This window comes from Sphaerodactylus townsendi, linkage group LG05, assembly GCF_021028975.2.
Source record: "Sphaerodactylus townsendi isolate TG3544 linkage group LG05, MPM_Stown_v2.3, whole genome shotgun sequence".
Lineage (NCBI taxonomy): Eukaryota > Metazoa > Chordata > Lepidosauria > Squamata > Sphaerodactylidae > Sphaerodactylus > Sphaerodactylus townsendi.
This window is the reverse complement of record NC_059429.1, coordinates 29551954-29575355: the sequence shown is the minus strand read 5'-3', so window position 1 is coordinate 29575355 and position 23402 is coordinate 29551954. Positions and strand designations below refer to the sequence as shown.

General features: G+C 41.4%; 1 protein-coding gene and 1 long non-coding RNA gene across 4 annotated transcripts in view; one reads left to right on the top strand and one right to left on the bottom strand.

Annotated features, from left to right (window-relative positions):
* The window catches only part of LOC125433119, a 20871-nt gene extending 6180 nt beyond the window's left edge, over positions 1-14691 (top strand). The window contains exons 2-3 of the long non-coding RNA XR_007244597.1: positions 9485-9560; positions 14283-14691. This is a non-coding gene — a long non-coding RNA (uncharacterized LOC125433119). The remainder of the gene's footprint in view (positions 1-9484; positions 9561-14282) is intronic.
* The window catches only part of RGS13 (regulator of G protein signaling 13), a 26926-nt gene continuing 12644 nt past the window's right edge, over positions 9121-23402 (bottom strand). The window contains exons 2-5 of one of the 3 annotated variants that reach the window (XM_048497494.1): positions 22296-22364; positions 16376-16437; positions 14294-14460; positions 9121-9677 (exon numbers count right to left, since the gene is read on the bottom strand). In XM_048497494.1, coding sequence (XP_048353451.1) covers positions 9504-9677; positions 14294-14460; positions 16376-16437; positions 22296-22360 — 468 coding nt within the window. In that variant the 5' untranslated portion in view covers positions 22361-22364 and the 3' untranslated portion in view covers positions 9121-9503. Of the gene's footprint in view, positions 9678-14293; positions 14461-16375; positions 16438-21699; positions 21783-22295; positions 22365-23402 lie in introns of those variants that run through there. The other 2 variants (XM_048497496.1, XM_048497495.1) reach the window with 2 other exon arrangements.

The following is a 23402-nucleotide window of genomic DNA, read 5'->3' as shown; positions in this document are numbered from 1 at the left end:
CTGGCCCTTTCTCCCCCCCCCTTCTGTGGGCATTCTCGGAGAAGATGATTAGTAGAGCCAATAATGGAAACAACTCCGAATCCTATATGACCTGGGACAGTCTAGGGAAAGCTGGGTTTCACTTTTATTCTGGAAACAGCAGGCTTCTCTCTGGTCAGGTGGTTTCAAGGTAAAACTCTCTTTGTTTCTGGAGCTCCAGGAGTCGTGCAGTCACATAGTCTAGAGTCAAATCATCTTCCTTTATGCTCTGCATACTATAGACAAAATTGTCCCAGCTGTCATCTAGGGAAGATAGTACATGATAGGCCCGTTAAGTTCAGTGAAAGTCATGCCTCTGTCTTCCAGCTCGACGTAATAGTGTACGTGAGCTGTTGGACATGGTTGGCCACATTTTCACCTCCTTTCAGCTTCCAAATTGTATAAACGCCTCAATAAGATTACCTTAAAACCAGCAGTCTGCGCCTGGTACAGGTCCTTCAACACCTTCCAGCAGTCAGAAGCCTTCTAGGCAGCTCCGTAGATAGATGTGAGTTGGGAGTTTTCCACAGCTAACATTATGGACGCCTTGGCTCTGGCATCTGCCCTCTGCCTCCTGGCTGCTGTGCCTGGGTTCTGTGGGTCTCTCGACTACAGCCCATAAATCTTCAATGCATGAGAAAGCTCTGCATTTTCACACTCCATGCTGAGTAGTTCCCTGCAGTCAGTCAGCTCAAAAGGCAAACTGCACATGGTGGATGTCATCGTGTCACACACTGCCTCGACACTCTCTAGCTTCAGTGGTTAGGATACTGGGCCCATAACCAAATTGTTGACCTAGTGCACAGCGGAAGGACTAGGGTGGCCAACTCACCCTTGCTAGAACAGGAGGTAACTGCTTGCAGTATAAGAAAAAGAAACACTCAGACAGTAGATTTAGTTCCAACAGGAATACTTTATCTCTTGTTTCCTCAAAAGAACAAAAATAACAATAACTATCCACTCTCTACTCTGGACAACAATCTGAGCCCGAACCTGAAGGTGAAGGAGAGGTACTGAATTGGGTATGCAGTCTTCTTATATAGTTTTGTCCAGCAAATCATTAGCTAGATGATCTAATCATCCTGGCCTGTGACCTTTTCACTTCTGCTGACTGTTACATGCCAATCACTGCAGACCCAGACAGAGAGGCTCCGACCTTTACAATTCTGCTGACTGTTACATGCCAATCACTGCAGACCCAGACAGAGAGGCTCCGACCTTTACAATTCTGCTGACTGTTACATTCCAGTCATTCTAGACCAGCATATGACCACCTTGCAATTTTCAATATCCTGACATAATGGAGGATGAAAAATGTTTCTAATTATTCCTTCCATCTACTGCTTTTCTCTTGCAAATGTCCCTTCTCCCATCCCAGATCTTTTTTTACTAGATATTTGTCCCCCAGCCTGGCTCCAAAGTAATATGTAAACTAGGCTGAAACTGCTTGATTGTTGGTAAGACAGAATTGGTGGGAACAATGGAATTAATCATCCTGCCAGTCTTTGTCTGTAAACCCTACCCCCTGGATCTCTATTATTTTGACAAATGCACTGGGTTTAATCTATGGTTGCCCTCTCTGGGTTGATAAATTATTGGGAATTAGAGGGTAGAGGTTAGGGAAGTTGGAGTTTGGGATCTGAGTCCATCTTCCAAAGCAGCCATTTTTTCCCCAAGGGAACAGAACTTTGCTATCTGGAGATCAGTTGTAATTTTGGGTGATCACCAGAAAGGATCAGATCTCCATTCTTTTTGTGAATATAAATCAATGTCCCCCATATATTATGTACATATTTTTTCTTTAAATATACATATATAAACAATGCATATGACATACATATGCAATCAACAACTCCCTTAAACGATAAAATAAATTGTGCTAACCCTCTATGAATTCTTAATGAATAATTACACTGTTACATTATCTTCTCAGTTATCTATGATTAATTACACTTTTGACACTTGTCAAAATACATGCTGTTAGGGCTCATAAAGGAGAAGATTCAGAGCCGGGAGAGTCAGATTGCTATCGTTCATGAGATCAAGGATGGAGAGATTTTCAGGAACAGCAGACAGGAGGCCCTGCATAGTATTACCAGACCGACTCTTGGCAGGTGGCTAGAGGGTTCTGTTTTGAAAGAACAGTGTCTCTACCCATCATGCCAACCCTTGGGGTGTTTAGCAGTGCCGTGCCAAAATGGAGAGCCCATTCTCTGCTTTGGCTACTGAATCCACAAGGATGCACTAGTCTTGTCTAGACTTGTCTTCACCCATATCTGCCTTATAAAATACCTACCTCACACCCTTCCTAAAGGATTTCAAATGAAGTGACTTCATCTTTTTTCATTTCACCACCCCCACCACCCCACAAGTCCCCACATTCTCCTGACCTGCAGGACTATTAGTCCCTGTGGGTTCTGTAACTTCATGGATAAACTTTCCTAGGGATAAAAATGGCTTCTGAGGGAAAGGAAGGTGCAGCTATCAGCAACTTCCACTGATGGATCATAGGATTGAACTAGATTTGCCAATCTCCAGATGAAACCTGGTTACAGAGCTGGATCTAGGCGGGTGAAGGGGGCCATTAGTCCCATGCAGCATTGGCAGAGGGTGTCAAATGTGTGTGATGGCTGTCTTGGTAGTAGGGAGAGGAACACAGCAGTGAGGCTTCACTTGGGGCACCAAAATTGGAAAACAATCCCACTTTCTTTGTTTCCCTAAACTCCATGAAAGTTCCTGAGAGGACAACTCAGCCCACCCTCCCTCCCTCCTGTGTGCTCAGAGACCCAGCCTGGAAAGCAGCCAGAGGAAGACAAGGCAGTAGGAAGCAACAAACTAGGAGGTGCTGGTATGCTTGCAAAGCCAAGTGCCTTGTCTGGGGGAGCACCGGGAGTACTGTCCTTACAGCCCCAGGACATGGCAAAGGGCTCAGTCTGGAGAGGCTGGCAAACAAGGGAAGATGGCTAAGAGGTAGATACATACTGCAGGTGTGGGGGTGGGGATAGAATTTCTGAGTTAGTGATATAGCATCACCTCAGTATGATGCCAGCGCTTCCAGGTTGTGCTGGAAGTGAAATAATTGTGCACCTATGAAGATCACTGCCTCCTTGTTTAGCTTGTTTGTTTCTGCCCACCATCCAGATTACCAGGAGTTTGCCCACCATTAGCAGGCACCATAAAGCCCAGTTATTGCAACTTTGCCAATAGAAGAAGGGAGCAATTTCAACCCCCCCCCCCCCGCAGCTTCCTGATCCTGTATACTCTATAATTTCTAATAGGTCCTATGACTGGAGGAATACATTTTCCCAGGGTTGGAAATGACTGCTGTGAGGAAAGCTGGGAATGGACCCTGAAGGCTCCTTACACTGCAGAGGTGTAGCAAGGGAGAAAAGCACCCGGTGCACTGGTGTGTCCTCTGCCCCGACCACGGAATGCCCCCGCCCCACCCCGCCCCACCCCAGAACTCTCCCAGAATGTCCCCACCACACCCCAGAATGCCCTCACCATGCCCCCATAGGGGTGTGCGCCCAGTGCATCGTGTTCTTCATGTTCTTAGGCTTCTTCATCATGATCAGAACTCGGCATTTTCAAATGTGCCTTATCACAAGCAAGGAATCTACATTTGTACACTTTATATGTATTGTGGGGAAGGACCTTAAGTCTCACAGGGTATGTCTTGACTACATCATTTTACATATCAAGTGTACATTCAATTGTCTCATGTAGTGGTCATCATGTTAAGTGTGCAAATGGACATATAAAATGCACAAAAATCACCTTTGCATTAGTTATAAAGAAATTCACACAAGCTAACCTTTATTTTTTTTCCCTCTGTACAAATGGTAACTAGATTGTGAGATCTTTGAATGAGATATCAGTCAACACTATCTGTGAAGTTGTCACTGGTGTTCTAGAACAAAATAATATTGACACTTTATTTGGTTAGGTTACATAAGCTTATGTGACATTGAATGACTCATGTACTTTGCCAACACTGTGAATGGCACATCCTAATATTAATATATTTGTTACCTAATCCATAAATTATACTAAGACAAGGAGTTGTAATTATTCCTTGGGAACAGTAAGCACCTTCCATTAAGTATTTAATTGGTAGTTAACTGTGAAGTTACCCATGGAGCCCTAGAACAAAATGAAAATAAACCTCCGTAATAATTATTTGAGGCAAAATTACAGGTTACATTTTCTTCATGTCATCCCCAGCTGCTGGTGATCAACCTATGCTGGGGGATTCTGTGGTTATAACTTAACTCTCAGGTATTTTGGAAGCCACTTGCACTGTGTGGCAAGAAGGAACATAAGCCTCCTCCCACACTATTTTCCTGACCTGAAACAGTTGGAAAGGGTGGGGGAAGTTGTTTTCCCTATTGAAAAAACTATGGCTCATTCTGCACATGCAGAATAATGCACTTTCAAACTGCTTTCAGTGCTCTTTGAAGCTGTGCGGAATAGCAAAATCCACTTGCAAACAGTTGTGAAAATGGTTTGAAAACGCATTATTTTGCATGTGTGGAAGGGGCCTATGTGTGCTGATGGGCTTCCACAACTTTCACTTTGCTGCCTCTCACTTTAGCAACAGGCTTAAAAACATGGCTCTTGCTGAAACACAGGAGACAACTTATTCCTTTGAGAAATCTTTTTTGAGACGTAAGAATGAAGTAGACAATATATTTAATACGAGGATGTGTGAACTACAGATAACAGATCATTTGGGGAAGGCTAGGCTAGGCGCACTGCTGTATAGTTATAATACTTTTACAAGGTTGTATCAATTTGGTGACTGGCATAAGAATCATGACAGGGAACTTCCTGTAAGAGTTTTGTTATTTAAAGCAGCTCTTCATCTCACTGCAGTTAACAGGGGCACTTGCGTTGGCTGGCAGGATGCAGATGGAAAGTACAAATGAACTTGGTCTTTAAGTGCTTTTCTTGTCAATGTTGAAATGTTGGGTCATAAGCTCTGTTCGCTGCAGCTATTAGCAATTGTTTATTGTAACCTGTCTGACCCGATAGAAGCGATTACTATACATCCGCTAATGAGTAAAAGGAGATCCAGTATGAGGCATACCTTCAAATTTCCATTGCAGATCTCTCTTCCGTATAATGGTGAATAAACAATGTTCTGTTTTAGCCATTTCCAGACAACGATGTCTCTCGAAACCTCAGCATGAGGTTTAGACACGTCTTCCAGCCAAGCTTCTGGTTAATGGATTGCTAAATAGGTGCCACATGAGGCATTCCTAAACACATTTGCTAGGAGGTAAGCCTTGATGAACTCTGTGGAACCTTCTCTGGTTTAAACATGTGTAGGACTGCGCTGTTTAAAGGAAGACAGATGTAAAACTCTGGATGTTTCCTGGAAACTTTTTACAGATATCTAATTCCCCCTATTAAACCCACTCCTGTGGTTTGAGCAAACTTGTAAATTGCCACACTCTGTGTGTCTACTTAAGAGAAGAATATACAAGTCCTGATTTTCTTTACACAGGAAATGATTTATTTTGTATAATAATACACTTTGTGACACAATTATACCAGACTCTTTCCGATCATTCTGAATCGGTTTCTAGTATATCTAGATATCCTCCGTTTCGACTTGTGGGGGGAAAAATAATATTAAAAGTAGCAGTTCAAATTTGAATATTTGCTTCAATATTTAAAACATTACTCAAATTCCAGGTTGGTTATACTAGCTGCTCTTGGACACCAGAGTGACTGGTATCTTTGTTACCTGAGAAACTTTTTGTTGGAGATGGCCGGTCAAAACCTGGAACTCAGCCTCTGCTACAGAAATTTGACTTTGCCCTTTTGTTTTCTTACCTCTTTATCTTATAAAATCCTGGGAAAGTGAGTTGAATCCCTGGAAGGCTTCTGGCAACCAGGCAAAAGTCAAACCAAGTTCTAGCAGTGGTCGAATTCCCACTACCGTCTTAGCCAGGTTTCAGAACACAAACTCACCAGGTTTGAGGGACGACCTCCCCGATCGAATCCCCACTACCATCTTAGCAAGGTTTCAGAACGCAAACGAGGTCGTCCCGGTTAGTTTGTGTTCTGAAACCTGGCTAAGACAGTAGTGGGGATTCGACCAGTGTCACGTGGACCGCTTGGCTAAGATCCAACCAGTGACATGATGAACAGTAGACTTTGCCCGATATCACCACCAGCTGAGTCTGCTCTGCTCAGACTGGCTGGTGACAGTGCAGGAGAAGACCGTGGATGAGCCTTGGCCCTGGCATTGTTGTCTTCACAGGCTCAGGGCTGAATCCATCAGCCCTTGTATCTAGGATGTTCAGTTCAGACCCAGCTGGTGGTAGTGTGAGAAGACAGATGAATAGTCCTTCATTCTTGTTGCTAGCCATTTGGATGACCCAGTCTGTGGCTGCTGGTCTTTAGATAAGTCTATTTGAATGCCTACTTAAAAAAAAATAGGGATTCCTATCAGGCCTGTAAAAACTGTGTAATATATGACTACAGTGATGAAAAACCTTTAGCCAACCTTGTAAAATGTGACTTCCTGTCTATTGGTAGTACACGTATTTCTTCTTTAGCCTTTAGAAGTCATTCTTCAAACAAACAAAAAATAAATTGCATAATTTTATAGCAATGCAATAGGCCTTTCCTAGTTGGGAGGCAAACCCCACAAAGTTATATAATTTCACAGTCATAACGTGTGTTTCACAGCCAGATGGGAGAATCCCACAAGCGATGATTTAATTGGAGAAGGGAAATCCTTTTTGTAGAACAGTAATTAGTGATGTGGGATGGTAGCCCTAGATGGTAGGAGGAAAAATGGCACAGTTTCCGTAATTCTGCTTGTCTACAGTCAGAGTGCAAACAGACCTCTCAGAGATTTAGCGGAGACATATGTTCTTTGCTGTGCCTGACTAATCAGATATGTGAAGTGACTGCTCTTATGATTCATTAAACTAACCTGTATCGCTCTTGTAGACAAGGTTTAATGAACTACTATTGCCCTGCCTTATGAACTCAGAAGTGAAATTGGGCATAAAAAGTGCAAAAATTTAAAACAACAACTTATAAAACCATAACTTAACCTGGAACTCAATGAAAATGATTAGATGGTCACATTTTCAAAAAAAAATGTGTGTGTGTGTGTGTGTGTGTGTGTGTGTGTTTATGTATATCCTGCTCTTCTGCTGGACTTGCAGCCAGGCACTCCGTCTTGTTTGCATTTCTCCTCGAAATAGTCTTCTCCTTCACTTTAGAGTCTTTAGCAAGCCTGCTGATGATACTAATCATTGTTGGGCTTCAGGGACATCTGGAACCCTTGAGCTGTAAATCTGCAGACCCAGGGAGACCTCTTCTGCCTATGGCTATTCCTATGGAACCCTGAGGTGGTGGTCCTCCCCCCCCCGCCCCGCCCCACATGTCCCTAGTGGCCAGCATTTCAAACTTTCATACTGACTCCTTCTGTGATTCATGATTAGAATTTTTAGACTAGAGCCGTGGTGGCAAACCTTTGGCACTCCAGATGTTATGGACTACAATTCCCATCAGCCCCTGCCAGCATGGCCAATTGGCTTTAGCCAACCTTTATTGGCTTTAGTCAACCAATTGGCCATGTTGGCAGGGGCTGATGGGAATTGTAGTCCATAACATCTGGAGTGCCAAAGGTTCGCCACCACTGGACTAGAATGTTTCTAGGACTGGGACAATCTGTGAAAAATTGCCCTTGCTGGTATTTATTTATGTAAACTATTTATGAGGAGTATTTATTTGTTGTCTTTCTGCCTGACCAAAGCCCTTCAAGGTAGTAGAACATTGAATTGTAATAAATAGAATAAAGTTCAAAAATGATAGCCATGTTCATGCAAAAAAAATTGCTATGTTTCACATTAATAAAAGGGAGAAACAGGAGCGTAGTTGATTTACTTACTTTATTTCGATCCTACCTTTCTCCCTGTGAAAGCATTATTTCAACAACCCTGTGATGTAGGTTAGGCTGAGAACATGTGACTGGCCCATGGTCACCCAGTGAGCTTTCATGGTAGAGTAGGGATTCAAAGCTGGGTCTCTCAGATCCTAGTTGGACACTGTAACCACTATGCTCCACTAGTTCTGAGGGTCGATACGTTTGCAACTTTGAGTGTTCTGAGGCAATACTCTGGAGTAAACATGCATAGGATTGCAGGCAGCAAGGATTACTAGCCTCAAGAGAGGCCTAGATTTCCCCTGCAATTACAATCGATTTCCAGATTTAGGGAGATTTTTGAGGGCGATCATGGAAATTCCTAGAGCATTGTGGCAATGTCATTTCCAGGTGCATATCTGGAACTGACACATCTGGAATTTAGCATTCAGTTTTCTGTGATGCATGTTTTCATGAAAACTGTGAAGCTGGCTTGCCAATTCAGGTGAAGAACCCATACTCAGATCCCAATGCTGCCTCTGCTTTCTCACCGGTTTTCTCATCAGAGATATTTTTGAAACCTTTTATGGAGAATCTTCATTTTCTAGATTATGTTGCTTTACTATATTCAGTGATGTTATCTACCTGGATCTTATATACTTGTTCATCTGAAATAGTTTTCCTTGTGCAAGATGATTGATTTTGTCAATTGAATATTTATAATTGCTTCAATTTTTATATATGTAATAATCCAAAATTCTTCTGTAAATTGTTAATTGGGTATCTCTGCTTCTCTGGCTATAAATATATGGTGGACACTACTCCAGATAAGGCTCCAGCATGAAATGTATTGGTTTGTTCTATCAAATGCTAGAAAGTGTTCAAATTAAAACATGTGCTCTGCTAAAGGAGATCTCTTTCTCTGTGAAGATCTTTAAACAGTTGATGCCTGGTTTTGAAACTGAAACTGAATGGAAGCTCAAGTCTTAAACCTGCTCTTCTTTCCCTGCACAGCTCTGAGGCAACTTCTGTCTACAGTTTGAATTTGTTGTATGGAACAAAATTCATGGTGATCATTTTGTCAGCAATGTTCAACTGCATGTGTGATGCAAATTCTTTTACACTAAATGCAAGATTCATCCACTATTACCCCACTCAGAAGTATATTGAGACTTTGTGGAGGGTGTACAGTCTAAAGCTGACAATTTGAGAAACTCACACTAATAGCATTTTAATAAGGCATCCCAAAAGATGGAAACAGGTACACTCTAACAGCAATGATTTATCAGAGACAGGTAACAAAAAACCCCAGACAGCTTGACTAACAGTTGAGTGTTCATTCAAGTAGATCTGCTATTAAGTCTGTAACGATCCCAGAATCCAGTAAAAAACAAACCTTCTGTTGACTTTTGTTTTGTATAAGATTGTTTGCTTCTATTCGATGTAATTCCCATGGAAAATGTAAATATAAAAAGAATTATGTATGTGTGTGTTCTGCCATTGATGTTTTTACATTCTTTAGTCTTTTTAAAGAGACAAGCACACCAGTGTCATCTCATTCTCTTTCTTGGATAGACACGGATGGCTCCCTCCTTCAGGCTGAGAGACCTTGAATAAGATTTTGATAGATTTCTGACCCAAGAAACCTGGGGTATGAATCCCGTTCCATATGCAAGTAAACAATTTTCTGAGCTTCATCAAAGCAGGATGGGGTTGGCTTTTGAATGTTCATGACAATAGCTTCTCTTGTTGGACTGTCAATATTAATCTGAAAATTAAAATAATTTTAAACATAATCAATATTTCTACACTTTCCCCCAGAAAGGGTGATTATAAAAAATGAGAAGTCAAGTTCTAAAGGTGAGAGCACTGAAGTAAAAGCCTGAAAGCTGAACCTTAAAGATGTAGGCAATTGTGGGTTTTATCAAGGAAATGGAGCAGTTCAAGATTTTTTTTAAAAAAAAAACATGTATTCCCATATGCATTGAGATATACATAGAATTACCATCTTAATTTATGTGGAATATTCATGGTTTGAGATCTCCATATTTTTTTTAATGTAAGGTATAATGTCCTACTGAAAATGGGACAGTTCATGTGAATGGCACCACAGACAATGAATTTAGCGTGGTGACTGAATGAATCAATATATCCTCTATTGTTATGCTGCATCTCTCCAACTCCACATTTTATAGTCAAAGTCATTTTAGTATTTTGACCAACGAGTTGAAAAGCTGGCAGGAACTTGCTACCTTTTAATGTTAGGAAATGCGCATTGTCGTTTCTTAAAATTATAAGACTGCAACATCCCGTGTGACTTATATTTAAAATGTTATTGTTTAAAGTTTACTTATGATGCATCTCCTCCTGTTCCTGGAATATTAATGCCCTCCCTGGATGATAGTGTGCATCCTTATACTTGGAAGTTACGAGGTATTGCTATGGTGTGCAGAAAAGAAATCCAACTCATTATATAACAATTGCTGGGGATACTTTATTTTACAGTATGAAAATCCTACTGGAGAACATCCACATCTATTATGTGTAATATATCTGACAGTATTTGAAATTTACCAGTCTTTTTAGTTGATGGGAACTCTGTATGCCCGGTCTTGTTTTTCCCAACTAGAAACCACCGTAGGTCTTAAGCGTCATCTCTGTTTGGACAAACCAGTGATAGCTTTACTGAATCCTCATCAATCAGGAAGACTGGTAAACATCAGCTACTTCAAATTCTTATCATAAGGTAGTTTTGAAGTTCATTAGCTTTTATGGTGCATCTTTACTTGTATGTTTACAGGATGGAAGTGGCATGTCTTTTAACAAAATCTTTCTGGAAATTTTCCCATTAATAATCCTGGCAGAATAAATTTTTACAGCACTTCCCATAGAAAAGATTAATTTGCTCCTGTTGTTCAGTTACCCTCCAAAAACCTATATTCCTTTTGAATTCTACAGAACTCTTCATCGGACTGGAAGTTAAAAAATAAAAAATGTACCGGAATAAAAAAGGATTTTCCAGAATGCAGTCTTAAAGTCCTTTTGTCAGCATCTTTGGTAGAATGTTTAGCTGATGTAAATGGGTGCAGGACAGCCTAACAAAGAGATGTAGAGAACCTGAAAGGTTGCACCCTCTATAGTGTCATAGTGAAGAGCCAGCAAATGGAATAGAGAGGCCAAGGCCTTTCCCCGATGCTTCTTTTTACAGCTGGCATTAACTCCCTCTGAATTTGGAAGTTCTGTTTGGTCCTTTCCACACAGCAGAAACAAAATGTCCTGCAGACATTTTAAAAAGATCAGTTTTGAGGTGGTGTGTTCCCACAGCACAGAGAAACAAGCGTTGTCAGCCAAAATGGTTCTTTTTTTCCCACCTGAGGTCAATAGAACTCAGGTCAATTTCAGAGTTGCGCTCACCATTTTGTGTGCTGCTGGAGAGGTTCTCCTGCCTCCGTCATTTGGTGGAAGTTTTCCATGCTTGCAGCTCATCCTCACGCAATTTCCATGTAAAAAGTAGACGAATAGAGTTTGTTTTGTCTAGCGATTCTGCACATGTCATTTTTCCTTTTGTTTTGAGGGGTACGTCTTTGAAGCTATGATGATACAAATATGTGCATATTGCAGCTTTTCTAATTGTGACGTCATAGCTTCATAGACAAATCCCTCAAACAAAAAAAGAAAAAACAACAACACATGAGCGGCATTGCTAGGCAAAACAAACATTATTCATCTACTTTTTACATGGAAATTGCATGCGGATGAGCTGAAAACAGAGGAAACCTCCATTGGGAACCTTCATGGAGAAACTGTTGCAGCCCACAAAATGGCGGGCATGAACGGTGAAAATGAAAGAACTTTGGGCAGGAGAAATAAAACATTTCCTGCCTGCTTTTGTTCACTCAGCAGACAGGAAACGTCTCCAACCCAGGTGGGGGTGGGGGGAGGAGATAGCTAGTTTAGCGATTTTTGAAAAACCTGCATTGAGAGAAATGTTCTGGAAATGTTTTGAGGGAGAAAGCTGTGCAAACTTCATCCCCAAAATGTTTTTTAAAATGTCCTCAGGGTGTTTTATTTCTGCTGTGTGGAAATCATCTTTAATCACTGTAGCTAGTAGCCTTTCATTGACTACATGATTATGTATAATTCCTTTTAAAGCCATTCATGCTTTTGACCATCACTACATGCACTCACAGTTAATTCCACAATTTAATTACTTATGTGAGAAAAGATTTTCCTTTGTTGTGAACCTGTTTCCCATAAATATCATTGGCTGCCATCAACTTCTATTATTATGGGAGAAGAAGCAAAGCTTTTCCAGTGCACAGTCGTTTATGACATCTAGAAGCCATCTAGAAACATTTGCCCATCAGTGTGAGGGTGGTTGCCCAGTTTTACAATATTTCCATTTTATTCATATCCCATATTATTCTCTGTTCCTTGGGATGTGGTTTTAAGTGGGGTGGGATGCTATTACATTTCCACTTTTAAATGACATTTAGGGTCACTTACTTGTGAGTAGATCAGTGGATTGGTACATATTCCAATGAGTTATTTGACCCAATTATTTTAGGAAGTGGGTGTTCACCACTACCCCTGCTTCCCCAGAGCATCATGGTACATTTGTGTATCTCTGGGGATTTCCTTGGCTTTTCTCAGATTTTTATTAAACTTTTGCTCCAAACTTTTGAGAAAGATCACACAGTGAAGCCTGGGTGGATAAATTTGGATCTTCTGGTCCACATGGCAGGCTTTTTCATGACCTGTCCCTTTAGCAGACATTTCTTCCCCTCAGCACTGGGTGTTTTACTTTTTTAAAAAAATCAACTTTAGAATATTGTTTCAATGTACCATTGTAACAATAGGTGTAGAAGGTTCTGTGTATTCTCAGTTTTCATTTTAAAAAGTAAGCTTCTAGTCTTTTCTCTTGCAAAGATAAGCCTTTTTCCTTATACCTCTGCAAGGGAATGGATACAGATTAGTTTTAGATGGAAGCTGAGACTTCAGAGAAGCTATTATTACAACAGCATTTTGGATACGACAATATTTTTGTGCCAAATTTAAAAAAAACCTGCAAAAGCCCTGGAGGCCTGGGGATGGTGATAGTGGCCACTTCTGGGAAACTGAAGCAGGGAAATTGAGGAAAACCATGTGGAAACCCAGTCACAACTGTGGTTTACCTGCAGCCTCAGCAGCAACAGGAAAACTGCAAAATCCCATCCCTGTGAGGGAGATACCTCAGTCTCCCACTTACAGTCCTCCACTGATCAGTACATGACAATTCTTGCAAATATGCCAGCTGAAGAAGACTTTTCCGAAAGGACATCTACAAACAGTGGATCATGTTCTTTGCACTTTCTTCTCAGACACTGTAGGGGACATTACATGCGCCACTCTGCTCCAGGGTGGGGCCAAGGGCCGGGTTGCAGCCTCCTATAGGCTCCCGGCTGCCCCACCTGCTGACGCCCGTAGTGGGTGTGGCCACTGCCTGCATTCTGCCCTTCTAAGGGGAGGCATGGTGGGACCTCTTTGCATTGCCCATCCCGGGCAGCAATGGTGGGCCCTGCTGATTCAGGGGCCGCTCTTTCTTACTGTGCCATTTTCCCAATACAAAACTCCTCCTTGTTAGATTTTTTTTTTAAAAAAGATAGGCATTGACAAGATACTTGTGCCCTTTCTGTATTAAAGCTAATTGCAACCTTCGCCCACCACCCTCCCTGGTTTGATTAGGGATAAAGCATTTTGTTTGTGTGTGTGTGGAGGTGCCAGTCCAAATGAACCCTTTTGTGGCTGCATTTTTTTTTAAAAAAGACACAGCCATCTATCTACTATAAAGAAGTTAATCAATCTGGATTTTACTTTGTACCTCTCTGGAAAACTTTTATTCCCCCTCCTTTTGCTTGATTGTATAAGTAATATCAGCCTTCAAGATGTTGAAGTGTTTGTGGGGTGTATATTTCTTCCCCTTGAGGCTGCTTTTTAGGTTCCTGGTACACACTAGGAGATCTGGTACACACTAGAGATCTGGTACACACTGGGAAATCTGATCACAGATTTCTAGGGAAGCAGAGTTTTTGACTTGAAATCTCATGGGAACTGGGGATACCATGGAAAATATAAGCTGGCATGAACATAAACTTGAGCAAATGACTTCTTAATTGGGAATGTATATCTGCTTTTACTTGGCAGGCTTGGAAAAGGAGGAAACTCTGAAAGATTAATATTTGATTATTACAGTAGAGTTCTAAACAAGCAGGGGCAGCATAAACACAATCACCTTTACAGGGGGGTTCCATCTCTTATTTAGACGTACTGAAAAGTTTTTGAACATTGAACATGTATTTTTCTCTCTAAACCCCTTCTGTATTTCTCTCTATAGTTTTAATTTACCTCCCTTGGAGCCTGAGGCTGGATATAATGCTGAAAAAGTTTCTGTGCCACTGAAAGCCTTTTCTTCTGTGATGGGATCTTTTTGAAGTTCTCACAAGCAAGCCAGAACTCAATGTTTTCATCACTGTATTCTGTCTTTAGGTAGGATCTGTAGATTATGCGCCCATCTGAAAAGTATGCAGTGGTTAAATATTGATTTATCAACACAATTGTCAGTATTCTGAATGAAAATGTCCTAGCCAGATGTGGCTGGAACTCAATACAAATAGTAGTCAAGAGTTGGTACCTAAAATGACAATTTTCTCCCTATTGCTTTTACAATGTACTTAAACCAATGTTTTATGATGTCATCATTTTTGTACATTCCATCCTCACCCTCCAGCAAATCCAATAAAATTCAGTAGCCTCTTACATTTCCTTTCTTACATTTCTTACAGCACAGGAAAAAGAGGCAGATCTCTGCCTCCATTTGCTGATGGTTGACCCAGGACATATGCTCTGAAGGCTCTGATCCCAGGCGCCTTTTCAACCCAAAGAGTACATAGTTATACTTTTTCTTTTTTTTATTTTGGAGAGGCTGTATTTGAAGATACACAGACCCGAATACGAAAATCTTAGCTGCTTGGAAGATAGGTGCACTACTCATTGAAAAGCATTGGGTTGACCTTTTCTCCATGGACTCTCTTCATTTTTTGTGCACTAAGAAAAAACAAAGATGGTCCATGGATGGCGAGTCTACCCAGTGCTTTTCATTGGGCAGCAGACCTGTCATCCAAGCAGCTAAGATTCTCATATTCATGTCTGCTTATCTTTGAATACAGCTCCTCCAAATAAAAGGAAAAGTATATACTGCCAGAATTGGATTGGAGCCTTCAGAGCAAATGTCCTGGGTCAACCTTCAGCAAATGGAGGCAGCGAGAATCCCTTCAGCAGCACACAAAATGTTAGATGCCAGCTGATGAGGAAACTGACCAGAGAGCTTAATGGTCAGGAGGGAAACATAAAACACCTTCTGAGCTTCTGAACTCAACACAGCCAGGCAGGAGACACCTTATAGATGACTTGAAGGGAAAAAAGTCCTCCTTCTAGCATCATCAAAAGAAGACAGGTTGGGCTGAAGTAAAACGCCCTGAGGATGTCTTAGAGGAAAAAAGCTGTGTAAAGTTCCTCCCCAACACATATTTTTGGAGTCCTCAGGACATCTTACTTGTGCTGTGCAGAACAAACCAAGATGGTGGAGCACTACTCACAATATGATGACAATCTGCTGCTGGTTCCCGGCCCCTCAATGATGCGGCTGGCCTCCACTCGGGCCAGGGCTTTTACGGCCCTGGCTCCTGCCTGGTGGAACACTCTTCCTCCAGCTGTCCGGGCCCTGCGGGATCTTGGTGAGTTCTGCAGGGCCTGTAAGACGGAGTTGTTCCACTGGGCTTTTGGAGTGTCCGGCCGCTGATGTCCACCCGCCCCCTCCCCTCCCCTATTTTAGCCTCCTGTGTGGTCCCTTTACCATCTATGGGACCCCTCCCCCCCTCTTGGAGGGTTTTATTAAGGATTTATTGCCGATGCTGTTTTTATATGCTGATCGCTGTTGTTTATTTTAAATGGATTTTAATTGTATGTTGTATTACTATGTTGTTCACCGCCCAGAGCCCTTTGGGGGTAGGGCGGTATAAAAAACTCATAAATAAATAAATAAATAAATAAATATATCCATTCACATATACTGCTGTGCTCTTGTTATGTCATATGTGTGGGAACTGATATTATGTGGACCAAAACTCAGCATTTATCAAACATATAAACTAAATATATTGTCTAAGGCTATCACTAGAATATTATGGGTTTCCAGGTTGCATGGCTGTATTCCAGTAGTATTTTCTCCTGACGTTTTGCCTACATCTGTGGCTGGCATCAAAGATGCAGGCGAAGCGTCAGGAGAAAATACTACTGGAACATAGCCACACAATCCAGAAAACTCACAACATCCTATATAAACTAGACTTCGGTGTTAACCCAATCACTTCCCCTACTCAATCTCTATACCATTTTGGTGCTCTTGTCATTAATTATGTGACTACTTACGTTTAGTAGCCATCAGTTTTTCAAAAGACTGAGACCATTGTAGTACTTCCTCCAGATACATTCTTTGAGAAAAAAGAAAAAATAATTTATCATGGTTTAAGGATTATTTATTTATTTTTTAAATTGTATTTCAATGCCAATAAAGATTACTTGTATTTGTAATTTAGCACGGCTTCAGAATGGCAGGTCAATCTTTTTTCCCACAATTAATAATACAGTATCTCAATTGAACAATGCAAGAGATCTGTAGTTCATATTATGTGAAAAGTATTAAAATGACCATCCTAATTCAAAAAGAAGAGCAAATCAACAACACCCCAACCCCAAACCAACAGGCAAGGATTCTTCCAGAATTCTGCTCACCTGACACACACACACACACACACAAAAGCAGGGCACCTGTGCTTCGCTACGCATGCTTCATCACAGCCTCTCTATTAACTTCGGGGTGACAGTCAGCATACCTCATCACAGCCTGTCTGTGAACTTCTGGGTTGTTTTTTGCATATTTTGCAGCAGCTTCCCTTACTTGTCTTTTTCTAATCGTATCTGTAAATCGCTTTCTGCGTTTAATCCCTCTTCTCCCTTTAGCTGTTTCAACAGAAGGAGCAGGTTCGTATGCGTTGAGGAGGTCGGTGGTAGAATCCAGTTGGGCCACTGTTGGCTCAGTTGTGCTTGTTGTTTGGTGGGCATTATCAGAACTTGTCGATTCAACACAGGGAAGTAAAGCGTCAAAGTGCCCTTCATTAAAAACTCCTGTGAAATGAATCATTTTTACTCCCTGTACTGCATCCTTTAGCTTGGCAAGCAGGTTTTTAACTGTCACCTTTAGAATGTTCGTGCAGATGACCAGAGTTCAACAGTAATGCAGATGGCCAGAGTTCTACAGTAAATGTGTAATAACTCAAGTAAAACTGAATATTTTGAAAAATCCTTTCTTAGTGAGCACCTAAACCACATAATGAACCGGTGTGCCAAATTTCAACTTTGTAGGTTTGATGGTTTTTGAGTTCTTTTGATGAGTCAGTCAGTCAGTCAGTCAGTCAGTCAGTCAGTCAGTCAGTCAGTCAGTCAGTCAGTCAGTCAGTGGTATTTCGCATTTATAGATATAGATATATACAGTGCTACTGAGATTCATCTGTGTGGAGTTTTACTAGTGCACATGAAGGCATTTGCACATTAGTCAAACATTGCACATACCGGTAAATGAATCTTGATGGAGTCATGTGTATCATCACGTTACTATTTTTCTTTGCTGTGTTTTCATAATGCATATGTTATCATTTCTATACTACTTTCTCAAAGGAAAATGAATTCTGCAAGTGAAGACTTCTCTGTGCTTCTCATTATTTGCAGTAAGAAGAAATGGAGTGAATTAGCCAGCACAAGTGCTCCTGTATCACACTCCACACAGAAAGCTAAAGGTTGGCTTCCTTCATCCATTCTTGGCTTCACATCAGTTAACAAAGGCACACTAAAGTCCCTTAATGATTATACAGTTTAGTATTATAATCCATTCTTGATTAAAAACAAAATTGGCCTTTGCACACCACGCCCAAATAAAAGCTTTAGAAACCTGCCTGCCCTAACAGCTGTTTGCAGGATTTTAGAATCTAGTCTCTTTCTAATCATCTCTGTTATCGCCTTGGAGTATTGGTAGCTTGTTCTACTAAAGTGCCTGGGCCTGGACTGTATTTTTTGTTAGCAAATAAGAAGATTATCTTGCTGACGGAAACATTCCAGGTTGTTATTGTTTGTAGTCTTGAGCCTGCATGTTTCTGCGTGTGCTTTTGCAACACCCTTGGAATACCAGCAACTAGGGTTGCCAACCTACAGAGATAGGTCTGGAGGGTAGACTGTATAGAATTATATTCCCCCATCTGCAAATCTTGTCCTCCTCAAGATTCACCAGCCCAAATCTCCAGGAATCCCCCCGCCTCGAGTTGGCAAATCTAATGGCAGCTCCTTGTGGTGTCACTTTGCTTCAGTGAACTTCTTTATTTCACTGCAATCTTAGTGATTTTACTTTGATATAGTATTTGATGTAATGCATCAAATATTCAAGATGTTGTTGTGTCATATTGGTATACTGGATAGGGTATTGGACTAGATTCTGAGAAACTCAGGTTTAGATCTCACCTCTGCCAGGGAAGCTTGCTGGGTGACCATGGGCTAGTCATACACTCTCTGTCTAACCGGTTCTGGTGGTGAGATTCAAATAATTTAACAACTTGTTGTTTACAAGCACCATTTTAACAACCAGTTCTGCCGAAGTGGTGCAAACCTGCTGAATCCCACCACTGCTTATAGGCATGAGGTAGGAGAAAGGAGAACCAGTATAGTGTAGTGGTTAGACTGTTGGACTAGAATGAGAGACCCAGTTTTGTATCTCCACTCTGTCATGGAAGCTTAAGAACATAAGAACATAAGAACAAGCCAGCTGGATCAGACCAAAGTCCATCTAGTCCAGCTCTCTGCTACTCGCAGTGGCCCACCTGGTGCCTTTGGGAGCTCACATGTAGGATGTGAACGCAATGGCCTTCTGCGGCTGTTGCTCCCGATCACCTGGTCTACTAAGGCATTTGCAATCTCAGATCGAGGAGGATCAAGATTGGTAGCCATAAATCGACTTCTCCTCCATAAATCTGTCCAAGCCCCTTTTAAAGCTATCCAGGTTAGTGGCCATCACCACCTCCTGTGGCAGCATATTCCAAACACCAATGATCACCTGCGTTGCGTGAAGAAGTGTTTCCTTTTATTAGTCCTAATTCTTCCCCCCAGCATTTTCAATGAATGCCCCCTGGTTCTAGTATTGTGAGAAAGAAAGAAAAATTTCTCTCTGTCAACATTTTCTACCCCATGCATAATTTTGTAGACTTCAATCATATCCCCCCTCAGCCGCCTCCTCTCCAAACTAAAGAGTCCCAAACGCTGCAGCCTCTCCTCATAGGGAAGGTGCTCCAGTCCCTCAATCATCCTTGTTGCCCTTCTTTGCACTTTTTCTATCTCCTCAATATCCTTTTTGAGATGCGGCGACCAAAACTGGACATAGTACTCCAAGTGCGGTCGCACCACTGCTTTATATAAGGGCATGACAATCTTTGCAGTTTTATTATCAGTTCCTTTTCTAATGATCCCCAGCATAGAGTTTGCCTTTTTTACAGCTGCCATGCATTGAGTTGACATTCCCATGGAACTATCAACTAAGACGCCTAAATCCCTTTCCTGGTCTGTGACTGATAGCACTGACCCCTGTAGCGTGTATGTGAAGTTTGGATTTTTTGCCCCTATGTGCATCACTTTACATTTTGCTACATTGAACTGCATTTGCCATTTCTGGGCCCACTCACCTAATTTATCAAGGTCCGCTTGGAGCTCTTCGCAATCCTTTGTGGTTCTCACCACCCTACATAATTTGGTATCATCTGCAAATTGGCCACCACGCTACCCATGAATAGGTTAAAGAGCACTGGTCCCAAAACGGATCCTTGGGGGACACCACTCCTGACATCTCTCCATTGTGAGAACTTCCCATTTACACCCACTCTTTGTTTCCTGTTTCTCAACCAGTTTTTAATCCATAGGAGGACTTCCCCTTTTATTCCTTCATTGCTGAGTTTTCTCAACAGTCTCTGGTGAGGAACTTTGTCAAAAGCCTTTTGGAAGTCCAAGTAGACAGTGTCCACCGGTTCCCCCTTATCCACATGTCTGTTTACACCCTCAAAGAACTCTAGTAAGTTTGTAAGACAGGATTTGCCTCTGCAAAAGCCATGCTGACTCTTTCTCAGCAGGTCTTGCTTTTCTACATGTTTTATAATTTTATCTTTAATGATAGATTCTACTAATTTACCAGGAACAGATGTCAAACTGACTGGCCTGTAATTTCCCGGGTCCCCCCTAGATCCTTTCTTAAAGATTGGTGTGACATTGGCCATCTTCCAGTCTTCAGGGATGGAGCCTGATTTCAGGGATAAGTTGCATATTAAAGTGAGAAGATCAGCAGTTTCATGCTTGAGCTCTTTAAGGACTCTTGGGTGAATGCAATCTGGGCCAGGGGATTTGGTAACATTTAGTTTATCAATGGCTGCCAGAACTTCTTCCTTGTCTACCACTATCTTCGCTAGTTCCTCGGATTCGCCTCCTAAGAAGCTTGGTTCAGGTGCAGGAATGTTCCTCACCTCCTCTTGGGTGAAGACAGATGCAAAGAATTCATTCAGATTCTCTGCAATCTCCCTGCCATCTTTTAGCACATCCTTTGTTCCTTTGTCATCTAACGGGCCTACCGCTTCCCTTGCTGGCTTCCTGCTTTTGATGTACTTGAAGAACTGTTTGTTGCTGGTCTTGATGTTCGCAGCCATGCGTTCCTCATAATCCTTTTTTGCCTCCCTTACAGCTAACTTGCTTCTCTTTTGCCACCATTTGTGTTCCCTCTCATATTCTTCATCAGCCAAACTGGACTTCCATTTTCTAAAAGACATTTTCTTTTTTCTGATCATTTCCTCAACCTCTCTTGTTAACCATGGTGGCTTTCTTTTGGACTGGGTGCTGCCTTTTCTAACCTGTGGAACACATTCCAGCTGAGCTTTTATTACTGTGTTTTTAAATAACCTCCAAGCATCCTGGACAGTTTTGACTCCCTTGATTTTCCCTTTCAGCTTCCTGCGCACTATCCCCCTCATCTTTGAGAAATTTCCCTTTCTGAAGGCGAATGTAACTACATTAGTAGTTGCCACTTGTTCACATGCAGAGATACTGAATCTGACAGCATTGTGGTCGCTGTTCCCTATCGGCTCAACAACACTGACTTCCTGCACCAGGTCCTGGGTCCCACATAGAATTAGATCTAGGATCACCTCTCCCCTGGTTGGTTCCACAACCATCTTCTCTAAGCCACAGTCATTTAGCAATGCTGGACTAGTCACAGGCTCTCAGCTGAATCTATGCTATTTGACTGTTGTCAGGACCAAATGGAGAAGAGGCAAATGATCTATATACCTCTGGAACCCCACTGGGGAGAAAAGCAGGATATAAATGAAGTAAATAAAAATAAATGAAGTTTACAAAAACGATGTTTGTTGGCTGTCAATTTCCTTATATCTAACTGCTTCATAGGGTTGTTGTGCTAGTAACATGGAAGAGGGAAAATTAATGTACACCACCCTGAACGGCCTGAACAGATAAAATCATATTGCATAATCAAGTGAAGGTTAAAATATACCAGTGGTCAGGGGGGACCTGGCAACCCTATTTCCAACCTCTGGGACAGGACCCAAAAGTCTATCTCAGGCTAGCCTTCCTGAATGTCCCTCTGCCCTTTCTATTACCTTTGTGTCTTGGAAGCCAAGATCTGACCCTGAAAACAGAATCTTCCATGTCATGTATTAGTTGGGGTTTTTTTCTTCACCGGATATACATGTTGGTCAGGTAAAATGGCCAGATGGTCACTGGAGTGAGTGAGAATCTGAGGGGAGATTAGAAGGAGTAATGGAGAAGGAGAGGATGGTCAAAAGCTGGAATGTAACTTCATAGGAACTTCCATAGGAATGCTGGAATGCCACTTGTTGGGTTTCATAGTGGTGGCAGCTGCACCCTTTGTGCAATGTTTGTTGCTTTTTCAAAAATATCTGGTTAATCACTGCCGAAAAATGGAACACTGGACCAAGGTCAGAATTTGCCTAGGGTACTAACAAAAACCTTGAGCCAGTCCTGGGTGGGTCACCATAGCAAGTAAATTTGGATTTGTAGGTCACTGTACCCAAAAGGTTTGGAACCATTGGTAGAGATCTGCTTCTGATAGACTTTGGGCAAACTTGCTGATTTCTGTTGATCTGAATGAGATTCATTCTAACAACACTTGAGTTCTTGATCTCATTGTTCACCTTTAGTTCTATTTTTTGGCTTTAGGTTGCATTGTACTTACTTAGAAGTGATTCCATTTGTGCCACCTCGGAATAAGTTACAAAGCCAACAGATACTGGGACTCATTATCCTAAGTGAACAAAACAAACATGTTGAAGCACTTTTTGTATTCTTTAACATAATTGTGACTATATTTCCATCACCTACAATTAGAATACAGACAAATGTAACATTAATACAGCAAGTGGGGAGGGTTTAGTTGAAATGTACTTTTTTTCCTTCTGAGAATTTTTTTTAATTTGTTCTGCAGCTTTTTACAGTGCTTTAGATAAAGTGCAGAAAAGCTGCCGGTGAACAGGAACAGTTAGCTAGCATCTATGACATTGTCAATGTGCCCCACATTTTGGGAGCAGTTGTGTAGAAATTTTTGAGTTAAAAAAAAGATAAGTATATTCAAAAACTGAAAGAAGAAAGGTCCAGCTACTGAGTTTGGCTAGATGAAGATTTATAATGGTATTTTAGAAGGTAATCCTGTATGGCCTTTACATTTTGGAAGCTCCAAATCTTGAATTTAATTTGCTTCTTTGTGGTAGCAAAATTGGTGTCCTTTAACTAATTCAGGGTTAATCCTGAGTGGTATATTACTAATTACTAATAATAAATTCTAAATTATTCTCTTTGCAATCTGGTGTTGCCTGTTTGTTAACATTTAGTTAGTAAAGCATTGAAGCACATTAATTTGAGCTGTAAAGAAAAGGAGACCAACTTGTGTTCCTCGTAGAGACAAATGGGAAGAACATGTGTAGTGTAGTTAAAAATGTCAACACTGGGAAGCATGGGTTCAAGCCCCCATTCTGACACACAACTCTTCGGGTGGCCTTGGATTATTGTGAAGGGCAGTATCGCCTGAGGACCTAATTATATATCACCTGAGGACCTAACTATACATTACTTCGTCTTCCTGTCACTCCACGTCCAATACAAAGATATTTGATCAGAAATGTCATGCAAGGTCTATGCTCAGAACTCAGATCCCTCATGCACAAGGCCCTGATTTGGATTTAGATGCAGTGAGCATTCCAAGGGAGATGAAGACCCTAACACATATTTGGTGTCATTTCCCTGACCTGAAACATTCCTCAGGAGCTGTTATTTCACCTCATAGGGA